At 37.9% G+C, this 15,183-nt stretch overlaps 1 protein-coding gene across 8 annotated transcripts; it reads left to right on the top strand.

Moving 5' to 3' along the window:
• Positions 1-247: 247 nt before the first annotated feature.
• On the top strand, positions 248-14,062 carry LOC752079 (deleted in malignant brain tumors 1 protein). 8 transcript variants are annotated; one of them, XM_030983101.1, is made up of 14 exons: positions 248-499; positions 1,366-1,515; positions 3,430-3,645; positions 4,609-4,683; positions 5,125-5,421; positions 6,163-6,300; positions 7,117-7,332; positions 8,296-8,370; positions 8,817-9,113; positions 9,857-9,982; positions 10,691-10,774; positions 11,326-11,412; positions 12,847-12,934; positions 13,487-14,062. In XM_030983101.1, the coding sequence occupies exons 2-14, from the start codon at positions 1,428-1,430 to the stop codon at positions 13,752-13,754; spliced, it is 2,055 nt and encodes a 684-aa protein (XP_030838961.1). In that variant the 5' UTR covers positions 248-499; positions 1,366-1,427; the 3' UTR covers positions 13,755-14,062. The 8 variants fall into 8 exon arrangements, with proteins under 8 accessions (XP_030838961.1, XP_030838964.1, XP_030838962.1 ...); XM_030983104.1 differs by having other exon boundaries at positions 8,817-9,083; XM_030983102.1 differs by having other exon boundaries at positions 1,416-1,515.
• Positions 14,063-15,183: the final 1,121 nt, after the last annotated feature.

Consider the following 15,183-nt stretch of genomic DNA (forward strand, 5'->3'; position numbering starts at 1 on the left):
AATTATTTATTGTTTTTCTCTATTTCCTTCTGTTGTTATTCGTTGTTTTTCTCTCACTCGTACGTCTCGATACAAAAGTACATGTACCGCGTACCGCGACACTGGACATATAGGACGTACGTTGAGCATTGCAGAAGAGCTACGTGCGCGCGCAATATCTTGTCATGGATAGACTTTTCCCAGTCGGTTCCTTGAAATTTATTGGGAAAAGGTCCAGGCCAGGGTGTAAAACGCAAAGTCGCACCCCGGCAGAAGCAAGAACATACCACGAAAATCACCAGGCATTATGTATTTCTGTGTTGACTGCGTACGGGAAATACTAATATACCCGAACTAAAGCCATTATGTGATAATATCTCACCGTTGCCAAATGTTGAAATGCTATTAAAAGTGATACAGAAGTTTGGTACGACTGGATTTTACAAAATCTCGGACGTGAATTCAGGAATCTGGTATACCAGATAAACCAAAGTGTTCCAAGTCACTGCAATAAGGCAAAGTATGTAAATTATATATATATTTTTTATCATTATGTTATTCCTCTTCTTCTTCTCATCATTGAAATTACTATTATCATTGTTGTATCATTATTAGGACTATCTTTATTATTATAATTATTCCTTTTTGTTTTACTTTTACATTTCTATGTAATTTAACAACAAGGTTATATCATTAAAATTCAGATAATAATCCACCCACGTACGTTATGTTAAAGAGGAGGTTGTGTTCTGGTGAAAGTGAAACATAATTTGTGAGCTTTCACATACATACTTTTTTTGGTTAATAAAGCCCCACTGTACTACTTGTAGCTACTTGCTCCCCCTATATAGAAAACAATGCCTAATCGGTGCCTGTTGGTCCCCCATGATCCCTTTTCTTATGTTAATTGAGAGCTGAGTTGATGATATAGCCACCCGTCAGTGACCTCGCTGGGTGGTCTGATCCCTCCTGTCCACACTAGTACAGACGGCCTTTAAGTGATTGTTTTGGTCATAAAACAACATTTTGTTTTTGTTTTGGTCATAAAACAACATTTAAAAATCTTTTAACAAACAATCTCTCACATTCTGTATGATGTTAGTTTGGCAGATTCTCATATATAGAATAAATGTCACTTAAACATGATCGCTCTTGATACCCTCAAATTCGATTTATGATGAGAAATAGCTAAACAATTTGGGCCGAATTCTCACTTCGATCGTGTCACATATTTGTGTAGTACCATATGTACATTTTTTTGTGCAGTGCTCATGTCTTCCAGCAAGAATAAATCAATCTCAATATTATTACCACATTTACATACTTTAAACCCCACAGTATATCGATTCTTCTACGTAATCAATTTTTCCTTCAAATCGCTTCCAGACATTTTTCTTCACAATAAAATCGCTTCACCTCTCTTGACTGATATTTAGCTGTTGTAGAGTATGGCTTCCGTCGAGAGGTGTACCGTACTCATAACATTAGTTCTTGTTGTACATTGCGGGGAACATATCGTCAATGGTGTGATATCAGGTAAATATCCGAACCCCTCAACAAAGTATGGAAATTCAAGTTTGATCGATTATGTATCTCTTGTCATGGGATGATTATCGCTTTGTTCAGTACTATTTGGAAATTATGTTTATTGCAATGACGACCTTCGTCATTGCCTTGTTTTCGTTCACATTCTTCTTATTAATATTCTTGGTTCTTCCTCTTCTTCTTCTTGTCGTCCGGAATCCCATTCGCTTTGCACGTAGTGCTTGTTATTCCTATCCAGGTCCTTTTCTCTTGCTCGATTCCTTTTAAACTTCGTAGACGTAATCTCTGATATCCAATCTAGGTCACCTACTTTTTCGTTTTCTGAAATCACTCATGCGTAAACGTCCAGGCGCCATTTTGTCCGTTTCTGGTCCATTTTATGGCCTTTCTATCTTCCTTCCTATCTCCACTATCCTAGATGCTACAAATTTCTAACAAATACCCATAGATAGTCTAAGAGATGTTCTTTAATCTGCGATATATAACTTGCCCTTCAAAATGCCATCTTCATACTCAAAATTCAAATCTGAAACCGTCTTTGTCAACAATCTCTCAAATTCTTGAAAAATGGACCCCTAAATAATCTAAAACTGCCATAACTTTCTCATATAAATTCCGTTTTGTATTTAAATCACACAGTATCTTTATCTCATAATTGCACATAGCCATGCTAAATTTAACGCCCCAATGGCTTTGCAAAACATAAATAGCGCCCTCTAAAGTTCTGGGAATTGGCTTTCTCTCTGTGGCCGTATCTCCATTATGGCTTGGCAAACCCGTACCCTTTTTTGGATTTAGATACTTAAAGATATGCCCTTTCCAGCCATATACAAAATTATATACCCTAACACTGACCGACTTTGCGAAAAATGCCCTCCAAATTCGCCATTTTCAAGAAAATTCCAAAATAACTTCAACTTCAACAAAGTATGGTATATGTTCACACAGAAAATTGTGAGTAAATCACATTTGAACAAGGGTCACTATACGAATTCCGCCGAGTTTCCGCCCAATTATAACACGTATCGGCTATGACGTCATTTTTAAGACTGTTATTCGGTTGTGTTAGTATGGGCGGCCGTTCGTGCCAAAGCACGCGTCGCAACATGTTCATCATGCACCAAATCCTATTGGTGTTGCACGCAGTGCTTGCGAGCCCTTTCTAGATCCCTTCCTCTACTCCAATTCCCTTCAAAATTCGTAGGCGTAGTCTCTAGCATTCCTTAAAGGTCACTGAATTCTTCGTTCTCCGGAAACCCTCATGCGTGACCGTCAATGCACCGTTTCGGGCCGTTTTGGTGACCTTTCTTTAGCCCTAACTATCTCCACTATCACAGAAGCTACAGACTTCTTACATATTGCTCTGGATATTCCGAGAGTAGCTCCTTCGTTTGTCACGTAGAAACATGGCGTCATTGCACGCACATCGTTGGGACACGATTGCATTTCTAGTTCCTCTTTATAATGATTCCATATTTGTAATGGTTTTGCCGCCATAGGAGGCGCAGGGTCAAAAGTGCAAAGTTACAAAATGCCTGGTAAAGCACTGGTTTAATCATGTATTACACTACATAGTAGCCGTACCTACATACAGCAATTGGATGATTACTACATTGGAATTATGTACTAATTTTACTGCAAAGTCAGTCTTCATATTTTTAAATGATTAGAAATCTGGGGGGGGGGGGGGGGGGAGAGCAAACCGCCTCTCGCCCCTTTAAATGAGTTAGTGATTAGTGTTCTAAATACTTATTTTCTCTAGCTAGACAAAGGCCCCCCCCCTTTTTTTTTTATATGTGTAGTGAATCTTATATAAGTATAATCATGAAAATTATACAAGAATACTGCTCACAGTTATCATTTTTTTGTAACAAGTATTATTTTTGGGTTCAATTCCTGTGATAGATATACGTCTTGTTGATGGTCCAACGTCCAATAAAGGCACGGTTGAGATCAGGCAAGACAATGGATCATGGGAGACAACATGTGGAGTAAACCTTGGTATCAATGATGTCATTGTCATCTGTAAACAGTTGGGATTCAAAGGAGCAAGCAGAGCAATAACAAACACAACTTATGGACAGAGTTCAACTCCTACTAGAGGGCTGACTTGTAGTGGTGGTAAGCATTTCATTTCTGAGTACAATTAACGAATGTGTCTCATCCAAACTCCCTTTTAAAAAGTCATGTATTTATAACAATAATAAACAATAATAATAAAAGTAGGTTCTTCTATAGCGCTCATGTCGAATACATTTTATTATTGATCAAATTTGCATTACAAAGGAGACGTAGCTTAGCCATTGGAAGAGAGTGACTTATCGGTAGACACAGGGCATTACAAAAATGACAAACTAGACAAAAATACAGGATAAAGAACACACACGAACAAAACATATTGAAACAATTTCCTTTTAAGATAAAATGAAACAATGATGAATGTTTTGGCGAAAAGGTCGATAAATTTAGACTAAAATCACGAAGGTTTCCCTCGATATAAGGCGTCAGTCGTTGTATTTGGTTGGTGTGGTTGAACGATCTGTTTTTACCTGACTGCGGAAGCATGAATGTGCTTGGAAGTAAGCAACCAAGGTCAGTCCTCTCCAAGGAACTTAGTAATAATGATGAATGCCTTATCAAAAGGTACTAGATCGACTTTGTTTCGGATCCGGTATATCTGTTTGCGAGACCACTGCTCTACCCTCTTCCACTGAGCCATCTTGTCTTTAGAGTATATAGTGTGGGTTAAGATATTCTGATATAACCGTAACCATAACAACTTACACACAATAATATAACATCATACAGTATGGAATATGGTCCAACATTAAAGCAAATGATTGTGATTGTACAATTGAGTTGTACAATTCTGTGTCGTTTGAAAACATCAATCACACACTTTTTGATTTTCGGAACATGATTTATGTTAAAGGTAGGATTTCTTTATTGTAGATTATGTCCATCTCTCCTGATTTATTTCAAAATCATTAACAACGTAAAGTAAATTTTACAGTAATCTGTAATGACTGTGATATCAAGAGAAAATGACACAAGTTAACCCCAGCGTTTTTTCCTCTTCTTCAGACGAAGATAATTTGGCTGAGTGTACGTTGTTTTCAAATGCAGCGTGCTCTATTGCAGGAGCAGCTTCGTGTCATGGTAATTAAAGTTCATTTCAATCAACATATAAATCTGTTTCATACGCCCTTTCATAATCTACGGAAAAAGGATACTTCAATGGTTTAAAAACTGTGACTGCAGATGTGAAGGCCATCGCTTCAAATCCCCGACACTGCACTTATGTCGTCAGGCAAGGCCTTTTCTCTAAATTGATTCCCTCCACCAAGGTGCTAAATGGGTTTAACGGTAGAATGTGAACATCATTGTGGTAGGATTGACCCGTGGGCTCTTGTATAAGTCTAGAGTGGTTGGCCGGAATGCTGTTCAAAGAATGATAATTGAAGAAAAAAAAATCAAAAAAATCACAATCATTATTAAAAAAAAGGTACTTACACGGATCCTGCAGTATGTTGGATTTGTTTTGAATAAATGTGTGTACTACATCAACATTCCATTTTAAAGTTTTGTTTTTGTTTACAGGTGATGGATATATCGGATGTTTTAAGGATGATGTGAGAGACAGAGTGTTACCCGGAATCCAAATCGCCTATTCATTGATGACCATTTCCTATAGCATCCAGTATTGTAACGAGTCAAACACAGCTAACTATACATACGCTGGCCTCGAAAATGGATATGCAGGTTACTGTCACAGTAGTGAAACGAGTGATAACTTTGCCCGACATGGAGTGGTATCAGATGCTAACTGTCAGATCCCATGTTTCGGGGACCCTACCGATAGCTGTGGTGGGTCATTATACATAGCTGTCTACAGACGTGAGTAGGCCTATTCTTTGAGATATATATAAACCTCAAGCAAGACTATTATCAAACTTGACATATCGGACGGAATACAAAACATTGCCAAAAGTGATTGAGTGACTTGTAAATAAAACTTCAGTTACACCACTAACCCGATTTTAAACGGACTCCAACCCGACCGGATGCCATTCCGTGTAGTTCTTCAGTCATACCACTAACCGACTTTAACCGGACCAATTTTTGACTTTCCGTGTATTAACCTCAACCAAGGCACTCAACTAGTATTTCTGTCTCTAACTTGATCTAGGCCATTTAGTGTAATACGTCTTTTTTATACCGGCATTTAATGTGCCTTTGCAATGCATCGTGTCATGTTGAACAAGTTAATCAGAGTTGCGGTAGCATATATGTTAGAAAAGCTTTCATCATTTCATCATTAAGTTTAGTCTTATCAGGCCACTTTTTGACATCCGTCGTCCTTTAAAAAAAAAGGAAAAACAAAGACCATCTCCCTGATTGCATGGTTGGGAGTACGTGACCGAGAACATGTGGGCCAAGTTTTGTGTATAATTGTACATGATATTGATTGTCAAACACACTATACATCTGTGGTCGTGTTTGATATTTGCGTGGTATTATCAGCTATCAACTATAACATGTCATATTGTAAAATATGGCATGTGTAGAATGTGTTTGAATCTCTTGGTTCATTAACTTCTTCTGCTGAAACAACAAATTGTTATTTATTGAACGTAGTTTTCCAGTCAACGCCTCCCTCAACTACGGTTGCTGAAACGAGTCCAACTATTGCTACTACTGATACTACTACTACTACTACTACATCTACTCCTTCTTCTTTTGCATCAACATCGGGTCAATTGGATGTTAACACTGGTAAGAATAAAAGCAATCGCGATCATCCTCGTCAACGCGGCGGTTTTCAGCGAATTGCGTACATTGAAAATGTTTAAGGCAGGATGTTTTACCGACATCGCTAACACTGCTGTAATGTTTTGTCGATTGCGCCATCTTTCGGTGAAAGCGTGCAATAGATAGATTTCTGGTTCATGTACAAAAGCATCATCGCGCGCGTTATCAGGGTCGTAGCAAGAGTTTGATGTCGGGGGGGGGGGGGGGGGGGGGGGACATACATGTAATTTATCGACGTCCTGGGGATGGGTCTACAAAAGTTCAACCGATCATAAATGAATTCCTCGTCACAGAAAATCCTTGAAAAGTCGTATTAACCATGTTTTCAGGCTTCCTGGATTGAGATTAGCAACATTATTACATATTGCACATATGCTAATTAGATGATTATGCTAATATGGCTATTAAAAAAGCTGTTCAAGGTTGCCAAGCTGGTAACAAAGCAGAATATACTTCAATTCCCATCTAGAACACAAATCAACACAAAAAACTTGTACTTATCAACTTTTCCAGGTCATGTACATGGCATATGGTACCGTCTACTGGACTAATAGGCAATCTGTAAGTAGAGGAAAGGGGGGGGGGGGAACTGCCCCTCGTTCCTTCGAACGAGCTAGCGATTCTAAATACGTAATTTCTCTAGCAAGGCAAAAGGACCCTTCTGCTTTTGTATTTGTGTTGTGAATCTTATATAAGCATAAATAGTTATACAAGAATACTGATCACAGTTAACAATGTGTATAACAATTATTATTTTGGTGGTTTTAATTCCTGGGACAGATGTACGTCTTGTTGATGGTCCTACGTCCAATAAAGGCACGGTTGAGATCAGGCAAGACAATGGATCATGGGAGACAACATGTGGAGTAAACCTTGGTATCCATGATGTCATTGTCATCTGCAGACACTTGGGATTCACAGGAGCAAGCAGAGCAATAACAAACACAACTTATGGACAGAGTTCAACTCCTACTAGAGGGCTGACTTGTAGTGGTGGTAAGCATTTCATTTCTGAGTACAATTAACGAATGTGTCTCATCCAAACTCCCTTTTAAAAAGTCATGTATTTATAACAATAATAAACAATAATAATAAAAGTAGGTTCTTCTATAGCGCTCATGTCGAATACATTTTATTATTGATCAAATTTGCATTACAAAGGAGACGTAGCTTAGCCATTGGAAGAGCTGACTTATCGGTAGACACAGGGCATTACAAAAATGACATACTAGACAAGAATACAGGATAAAGAACACGCACGAAAAAAACATATTGAAACAATTTCCTTTTAAGATAAAATGAAACAATGATGAATGTTTCTGCGAAAAGGTCGATAAATTTAGACTAAAATCACGAAGGTTTCCCTCGATATAAGGCGTCAGTCGTTGTATTTGGTTGGTGTGGTTGAACGATCTGTTTTTACCTGACTGCGGAAGCATGAATGTGCTTGGAAGTAAGCAACCAAGGTCAGTCCTCTCCAAGGAACTTAGTAATAATGATGAATGCCTTATCAAAAGGTACTAGATCGACTTTGTTTCGGATCCGGTATATCTGTTTGCGAGACCACTGCTCTACCCTCTACCACTGAGCCATCTTGTCTGTAGAGTATATAGTGTGGTTTAAGATATTCTGATATAACCGTAACCATAACAACTTACACACAATAATATAACATCATACAGTATGGAATATGGTCCAAAATAAAAGCAAATGATTGTGATTGTACAATTGAGTTGGACAATTCTATGTCGTTTGAAAACATCAATCACACACTTTTTGATTTTCGGAACATGATTTATGTTAAGGGTAGGATTTCTTTATTGTAGATTATGTCCATCTCTCCTGATTTATTTCAAAATCATTAACAACGTAAAGTAAATTTTACAGTAATCTGTAATGACTATGGTATCAAGAGAAAATGACACAAGTTAACTCCAGCGTTTTTTTCCTCTTCTTCAGACGAAGATAATTTGGCTGAGTGTACGTTGTTTTCAAATGCAGCGTGCTCTATTGCAGGAGCAGCTTCGTGTCATGGTAATTAAAGTTAATTTCAATCAACACATAAATCTGTTTCATAAGCCCTTTCATAATCTACGGAAAAGGGATACTTCAATGGCTTAAAAACTTTGACTGCAGATGTGAAGGCCATCGCTTCAAATCCCCGACACTGCACTTATGTCGTTAGGCAAGGCCTTTTCTCTAAATTGATTCCCTCCACCAAGGTGCTAAATGGGTTTAACGGTAGAATGTGAACATCATTGTGGTAGGATTGACCCGTGGGCTCTTGTATAAGTCTAGAGTGGTTGGCCGGAATGCTGTTCAAAGAATGATAATTGAAGAAAGAAAAAAAAATCAAAAAAATCTCAATCATTCTTAAAAAAAAAGGTACTTACACGGATCCTGCAGTATGTTGGATTTGTTTTGAATAAATGTGTGTACTACATCAACATCCCATTTTAAAGTTCTGTTTTTGTTTACAGGTGATGGATATATCGGATGTTTTAAGGATGATGAGAGAGACAGAGTGTTACCCGGACTCCAACTCGCCTCTTCATTGATGAGTATTTCCTTTTGCATCAAGTATTGTAACGAGTCAACCAGAGCTAACTATACATACGCCGGCCTCGAACATGGATATGCATGTTACTGTCACAGTGGTGAAGCGAGTGATGACTTTGCCCGACATGGAGAGGTATCAGATGCTAACTGTCAGATCCCATGTCTCGGGGACCCTACCGATAGCTGTGGTGGGTCATTATACATAGCTGTCTTTAGACGTGAGTAGGCCTATTCTTTGAGATATATATAAACCTCAAGCAAGACTATTATCAAACTTGACATATCGGACGGAATACAAAACATTGCCAAAAGTGATTGAGTGACTTGTAAATAAAACTTCAGTTACACCACTAACCCGATTTTAAACGGACTCCAACCCGACCGGATGCCATTCCGTGTAGTTCTTCAGTCATACCACTAACCGACTTTAACCGGACCAATTTTTGACTTTCCGTGTATTAACCTCAACCAAGGCACTCAACTAGTATTAAACTGTCTCTAACTTGATCTAGGCCATTTAGTGTAATACGTCTTTTTTATACCGGCATTTAATGTGCCTTTGCAATGCATCGTGTCATGTTGAACAAGTTAATCAGAGTTGCGGTAGCATATATGTTAGAAAAGCTTTCATCATTTTATCATTAGGTTTAGTCTTATCAGGCCACTTTTTGACATCCGTCGTCCTTTAAAAAAAAAGGAAAAACAAAGACTATCTCCCTGATTGCATGGTTGGGAGTACGTGACCGAGAACATGTGGGCCAAGTTTTGTGTATAATTGTACATGATATTGATTGTCAAACACATTATACATCTGTGGTCTTGTTTGATATTTGCATGGTATTATCAGCTATCAACTATAACATGTCATATTTTAAAATATGGCATGTGTAGAATGTGTTTGAATCTCTTGGTTCATCAAATTCTTCTGCTGAAACAACAAATTGTTATTTATTGAACGTAGTTTTCCAGTCAACGCCTCCCTCAACTACGGTTGCTGAAACGAGTCCGGCTATTGCTACTACTGATACTACTACATCTACTCCTTCTTCTTTTGCATCAACATCGGGTCAATTGGATGTTAACACTGGTAAGAATAAAAGCAATCGCGATCAACCTCGTCAACGCGGCGGTTTTCAGCGAATTGCGTACATTGAAAATGTTTAAGGCAGGATGTTTTACCGACATCGCTAACACTGCTGTAATGTTTTGTCGGTTGCGCTATCTTTCGGTGAAAGCGTGCAATAGATAGATTTCTGGTTCATGTACAAAAGCATCATCGCGCGCGTTATCAGGGTCGTAGCAAGAGTTTGATGTTTGGGAGGGGGGGGGGGGAGGGGGGGGGGGGACATACATGTAATTGATCGACGTCCTGGGGATGGGTCTACAAAAGTTCAAACGATCTTGGACATTTTGGGGGGCTACGTGCCTGCCTGCGCGTCATGCAGTTGGTGATGAATCGTGGGACATGGCTGTCGAGACATAAGCAGCAGATGGCAGTAACCGTCATCTGACGTATAGTGTCAGAATACACTGTCTTTAAAGACATATAATTATGGATTCTGGTGGAATATTTTTTCACCATTCGGGTATTCACCTCATAATAGATCTAGTGATAGCTTTCTTATATTTGCATAGCATTGATGGTCCAACACAGCATACATCTTTGGTCGTATTTTATATTTGCGTGGTATTATCAGCTATCAATATTATAACATGCCATATTATAAAATCTGATATGTGTAGAATGTGTTTTGAATGTGTTTGCTCATCAACTTATTTGATTCATTGAACGTAGTTTCCCAGTCAACGCATCCTCCTACTACGGTTGCTGATACTTCTACGTTTGCATCAACATCGGGTCAAGTGGATCTTAAAACTGGTAAGAATCAAAGCGATCGCGATCATGTTCGTCAACATTGGAATTTTCACTGAATTGCGGGCATCTAAAATATTAAAGGCAGTGTATTTTACCGACGTCGCTACCACTGCTGTAATGTTTTTTCGATTGCGCCATCTTTCGGTGAAAGCGTACAATATATCGATTTCCGGTTCCGGTACATATGCATCATCACGCGCGTGTCATGCAGTTGGTGATGCATTCTGGACCATGGCTGTCGACGCTTTTTTAAAGACATATAATTATGGATTCGGGGGGGGGGGGGGGATTTGGCACCATTCGGGTATTCACCTGATAATAGATTTAGTGATAACTTTCTTATATGTGCATAGCATTGATTGTACAACACAGCATACATCTTTGGTCGTATTTAATATTTGCGTTGTATTATGAGCTATCAATATTATAACATGTCGTATTTGAAAATCTTGCATGTGTAGAATATGTTTGAATCTGTTTGTTCATCAATTTCCTCCGCTGAAACAACAAATTTGTATTGCTGAAACGACACTTTTTGTATTCATTGAACGTAGTTTTCCAGTCAACGCCTCCTCCTACTACGTCTGCTGATACTTCTTCTACTTTTGCATCAACATCGGGTCAAGTTGATCTTAAAACTGGTAAGAATCAAAGCGATCGCGATCATGCTTGTCAACACGGCGGTTTTCAGCAAATTGCGTGCATTTAAAATGTTAAAGGCAGTGTAAGTTACCGACATCGCTACTACTGCTGTAATGTTTTTTTCGATTGCGCCATATTTCGGTGAAAGCGTGCAATACTGATTTCTGGTTCCTGTACAGAAGCATCATCACGCGAATTCGGTACCATTCGGGTATTCACCTGATAATAGATGTTATCAAACTCCGGAAGTGGCCTTCAATTTTTCAATCAAAATGTCTTATGTAATGCGCTCTGCACTTTCCACCTATCTCCCCATTATGAAAATGCAATTCGCTGTGCGCAATACTCGTATACCATCAGTAGTATTTCCACCAAATCTGCACGGTCTCAGCGAATTAGGACATATGCAAACTCTCAACCATATGGTGACGTCTCTATATTTCACACGTGACCAAACTACACGGTGAACATAATAGAATACAAATCAATGAACCTCAGTTATTTTCTAATTAGCCATGATATAAAAAAGTAATTTCTTTCGTCCTATAACGTTTTTTTAATACAAAGAAGTTCTGGTATATATTCGATTATGATAACTTTAATAATTGTCAATTCTAGTACACGAAATCGTATAAAAGTGACTCGGTAAAATTGTTGTAGGTTGATCAAAAAAACTGTGTAATTTTTGTATGAAATTTTACGTAATATATTCCTTATACTAACCCTCTAACATAAAAAAAATCCTGAAAAAACTCAAACCACAAAGATATTTATGGTTTTCATTGAAGGCGTCACTGTGCGACACCCTCTAACAGCAAATTCTCCCAACTTTTTCTGAATTTTCCAAACCGTTTTTCCATGAAAATAAGACATGAAACAGGCTTTAAAAAATCTTTTAACACTTAAATGTCTAGAATGGTATTTAAAGCCAATGCTTTGCTTTGTGACGGTTTACACCCACCTAAAATCTAATTAAATTGTAATAAAATAGTTGGGAGAGTTATGGAATTGATCTGATCAGTTTTTCCCAATTTGTATCATTAATAATGGTCTTTTTTACTCAAACGTTCAGATTATCTTTAATTGTACATTTAGCATTAAAGTCACTAACTTATCATCATTATCTCTCATCTGAAAAATGTTACCAAGTTACCAAAATAGAACAACTACAACAATAACTAAGCAATGGAAAGGAAGTAGAGCTAAACTATCATCATAATTGATTGTTTTCAAATGTAATTTTTAACGGGTCCACCCTGATTTAAATTGAATTTTTATAGAAGCAAAACAATTAGAAGAACAGGTAAGTGCAAGTTTGAGCAAAATCCGATTAAAATAAAATGTAAAAGGCAGTACAAAAAAAAAAATATGTGTAAACGATGTGTAAATGGGCCTATTGTCTGTAAATTCTTTCCTGATTTTTTTCTCTTCAGAAATCGCCAGCACTCTCGCTGTGGGCATACTACTCGCTTTTGTTACCTTGTATGGTATCATCATAACATTGATGTACCTCCATCTCAGGTGAGATATAGATCAAGCCCACCACCCCCGTCTCCCATAGCGCCCCAGCACTCACCAACACTCATTAACACCCACAATCGCCCAATACGCATAATAATAGTTATAGAAATAGGTGGTGGTGGTGGTTATTTTACCTGACTGCTTAGAAAGCATAAATGCTTGTAAGTAAGCAACCAGACGGCCGATGGATCTAAGTCCTCTCCGATGGACTTGGTAATGTGGATTAATGCCTTACCAAAGGGCACTGGCGCATAATTGAATGTTTTCAAATGTAATTTCTAAAGGGGAAGTACACCCTGATTTAAATTGAACTTTCGCCTTGGTTTCGAACAGAGGTCACCGGATTACGAGACCATTGCTCTACCGACTGAGCTATCGCGCCTCCTCCTAATAAATAGATAAGTAACAAATGATAATGATGATGATGATAATAATACAAATGATCCAATTCATAAAATAATAATAACAATTTGAATTATTACATAGGAGGCGCTGATGCTATAACACAACTATGTTATATTTCCCCAATAATCTTTCTTTCCTCCATGTCAGACGCTCTAAAATCGCTTTAAAACCGTCAGTCAGTGACAGGGAGGGCCAGGAACTCGATCCCTACACGTCCTTAGATACAACAACTATGAAGCAACCAGCCTACGAGGACATCAAAGCAACTAGACAAGGAAATAGAGGCTACATAAATGCAATCGAGGGGGTAGAATATGGAAATCAAAGAATAGTGGAGCAAACAGCTAGAGTGAAGAAATCAAACTTGGGAGTTGCCGATGAGAATACTGAGCCGGAGTACGAGTTGCCGATGTAAAGTGATACCATGAAGTAGGACCCAGAACGAGCTTTAAATACAGTTAAACCTGTCTATTAAGGTAAAATGGGTGTCTTTCTATAGACAGCTTCTACAACACATTTAGCTTGTATAACTAACACAAGATGCATAGCAATACAGATAGGTGGCTATGAAGACAAGTTTGACTGTATATCATGAGCTCTATAAGTAAAGTTGTACATGTAGCGAGTTTGTCAAAATATTATAGGCTGTTACTTGATAATCTCTGATGTTGTTGTTGTTAATAGTACATTTGTAAAGCTCTTAGAGACATTTTATTAAGCGCTATATTAATGCTGAATATTATTGTATTATTATTAATTTCACAATTCCTTTTATAATGAATAGGATATACGGTGCGTTAGGCCAGTAAAATATCAAGGTTTCGAATAGATTAGGTATTACAACTGTGATAAACAAGGATAGGATTAGTTTTTATTAGTACTGATCTTGCAAGGGGGAGTTTGACTGAATATATATCATTACTATTAAGCCGAAGCAAGGGTGAACTTTAAAGCCATACTGTATTAGAAGCACTACTGCAAACTCCCATCTAGTCCCATCTCAGGTCAGCTGCAGCAGTATGGTCCCAAACGAAAAATTTAATTCGTCATCGGAACGAATTAGGTGGTCTGGCCCTACCTGCGCTCTTGGTTTTCGCATTGAGTCCTGTGTCTGCTCAGTGGAAATTAGGTATTGGGTAACGCCCTGTTGGTAAGTTGACCATGAGATGGCGCTGTTCAATGAACAGTTCACTGGTAATTATCATTATAATTATCATTATTACCATTTTATTATCATTAATTTTATCATTATTATTATTGTTATTTCTTTGTTTGTTATTTTAACTTACTTGGACCAATGTATCTCGTTGATCTCTGTGCTTTGCTTACTCTCGTGTTTGTCGTCCTCCAACGTTACTTCTGAATGCGGGTCCCTTGCAAATCAAAACAAGAGTCGTCTTTCAAAATACGCGTTTTTTGCACCGTAAACATTTGATACCCTATTTCTATGAAGAAATGAAAATTTCCACATTCGAAGGTTCGAGTTATCATCAAAAGTACTTGCCCTTACGCAAGACTAGAACAAAAACCATAGTCAAATAAAATAGTATTGAGTATTGAGGCCTACCTTTTGAGTTTGAGGTGCAAACTCATAATATTATTCCTTTCAGTATTGCACCAAAGCAAATTAAAACCTCGTTTCCACAGGGGTCAAATTTGCCGCAGTTAAGATGACGACATAACACTTTGTTTCGATCGGATTGCCAATATGGCTGAGGCGATGAGCCGTGCTTAATTAATGCAAAATCAAATTGAATATTGTTTCGATGCACTCTCCTGGTTATAAATGATTCTTAAGTGTTATTATTTTTTATTTTAACTGTTTGTTGTCATCCATATGATGA

The sequence above is a fragment of the Strongylocentrotus purpuratus genome, unplaced genomic scaffold (genome assembly GCF_000002235.5).
Source record: "Strongylocentrotus purpuratus isolate Spur 01 unplaced genomic scaffold, Spur_5.0 spur5_scaffold_13, whole genome shotgun sequence".
Classification (NCBI taxonomy): Eukaryota; Metazoa; Echinodermata; class Echinoidea; order Camarodonta; family Strongylocentrotidae; genus Strongylocentrotus; species Strongylocentrotus purpuratus.